Source organism: Charadrius vociferus, unplaced genomic scaffold (genome assembly GCF_000708025.1).
Source record: "Charadrius vociferus isolate BGI_N301 unplaced genomic scaffold, ASM70802v2 scaffold301, whole genome shotgun sequence".
NCBI lineage: Eukaryota > Metazoa > Chordata > Aves > Charadriiformes > Charadriidae > Charadrius > Charadrius vociferus.
In genome coordinates, this window is record NW_009646842.1 from 1296184 (window position 1) to 1298280 (window position 2097).

The 2097-nt window shown below is 50.3% G+C and overlaps 1 protein-coding gene across 1 annotated transcript in view; it reads left to right on the top strand.

The window, feature by feature from the left end:
* VAMP1 (vesicle-associated membrane protein 1 (synaptobrevin 1)) overlaps positions 1-2097 on the top strand; it is a 4067-nt gene extending 1970 nt beyond the window's left edge. The window contains exons 2-4 of the mRNA XM_009893034.1: positions 231-360; positions 1185-1343; positions 1592-2097. Coding sequence (XP_009891336.1) covers positions 231-360; positions 1185-1343; positions 1592-1675 — 373 coding nt within the window. The 3' untranslated portion in view covers positions 1676-2097. The remainder of the gene's footprint in view (positions 1-230; positions 361-1184; positions 1344-1591) is intronic.

The following is a 2097-nucleotide window of genomic DNA, read 5'->3' on the forward strand; positions in this document are numbered from 1 at the left end:
CCGGGGCACGGCCGCACCCGCAAAGCCTCCTCGTTCGTGTCGTCCCTCCCCACTGTCCTCCTGGGTCTGCCCTTGCTCCTGGTCTGGGGGGCACCCGGGGAGGGTGAAGGCACTCAGGGCTGCTGCCAGCACTGTCCCAGCCTGGGGACACTGGGGTTCGGTGGATTTGGGGTGGGTGGAGGTGGTGTGGGGTGTGTGTTTGGGTTCTTCTAATGTATGTTTTTCCCTAGGTCTGACCCAGCTCAGCAGCCTGCTCCTGGGGCCCCCGAAGGGGGAGCCCCTGGTGGGGGTCCCCCCGGGCCACCCCCAAATCTGAGCAGTAACCGTCGGCTGCAGCAGACGCAGGCCCAAGTGGAGGAGGTGAGTGGCTCTGCCGGCCGCCCTGGCTTCCCGAAGGCTGCCTGGACTCTTCTACTGCTCTGCAGCGGCGGTGTTCTTGACAGGCGTCTGTTGCTGAGGGGGTGGATGCTCTTGTCACGCTAATGCCAGAAAATAGTCAATACTCAAAAGTACAATGGCACACCTATAAAGAGGCTGGAGTGGAGATGAAATTGCTTTGTGTTTAAAAGCTGCTTAATTCCAGATATGACTTCTGAGGAGTTAGATTTTTGGTACCTTGCATCGTGCATCTGTTATGGCAGTAAAGCTATACAGCATTCAGAACAGCTCTCAATCCCTGCCTGCTGCCCCAAGAGAACCGTCTGTGTGTGTGCTCAATGTGTGATGTGCGGGGAACCTTGCCTGACTTTCCAGGGTCAGTGTCTGTGGTGTGGCTGCTGTCATGCAGTAACGACTTTATGCCTCACTGTGGCAGCAACATGTAGCTCTAAGTTATCCTTGCTATTATCAGGGCGTAAGTGTATGATTATGCTTACGGGGGGTGGGGTGGGTGTGTGGGGGGGCGTGATTTAGGCTTGCTGGATTTGAGAGCTTTTAAAAACAGGTGATAAAGTAGGGCTGAGGACCTGGTTTAAGTGTACTTGAACTGATACTCTAGCAGGGTGTCTAGGATTTTTTTCCACATTTCAAAGTGGGCAGTGACTTGAAAGCTGTTTCATATCCTGACTTTTTTGCGTTGTTTGGGGCTTTCACTTGTTAGTGTCTGTGTTCGTTGTTGGCCAAGTTACTGTTCTTACTTTTTCAGCTTACCAATATAACTGCTGCTACTATTCTTCCTTCTGCAGGTGGTTGATATAATGCGTGTAAATGTAGACAAAGTGCTGCAGCGAGACCAGAAACTGTCAGAGCTAGATGACCGGGCAGATGCGCTTCAGGCCGGTGCCTCACAATTTGAAAGTAGCGCAGCAAAACTGAAAAGGAAGTACTGGTGGAAGAACTGCAAGGTGAGTTTCCTAGTGCCACGATCTCCGTAATCAGAAGGAAATTGGGCTAGTTTTCTCCTGCAGGGCTTTGAGAGGATAGTTAGGGCTTAATAACTATTTCAAATGCTTAGGATTCTTTCACTGTGGAAAGACTTTGAGGCCTTGGCTGTCCTACTTTCAGGGTCTGTCTTATGTTCCCTGTCTGTCGGGGAAGATGTGAATTTGTTAATCTGTTCTGAGTATTTCTCTTCGACAATCTCTTTCTCCAGATGATGATCATGATGGGAGTGATTTGTGCCATTGTGGTGGTGGTGATTGTAAGTAAGTACCAAAATGCCCAGGATCAAAGGTGAAGAAGCACCAACTCTAAACTCTTTCTTTCTGGTTTGAGGTCTGGAGGGTCTTGGTTGGATAAGTCTTAACTTCAGTCCTTGGGGAAGGGAGGTGGTGGTGCTGGAACTCCCAGGCCTATTGTGGAAATAGTATGCTTTACATAGTAATGGAAGGAATTGGGGGTGGCCGTTGTTGTAGAAATGGGAAATTCTGTCTGCCAGGTCAGGTAAACCTGTGAGTATGAGGGGCATTTACCCTGGAGTGGGTGGGTTGGCAAGTCCCTTCCCTGGCGGGGGATTTGGAAGTCTCTGAGGGACCTTTGGTGTAACTTGCCCTTTTGTTCTTTCCTTTTTTTTCCCCTATTGCTTTGTCTCCAGTCTACTTTTTTACTTGAATGTAGCTCCTTCAGTCTGCAGCCTACTGTCCCCTGTCACCTTGCCTG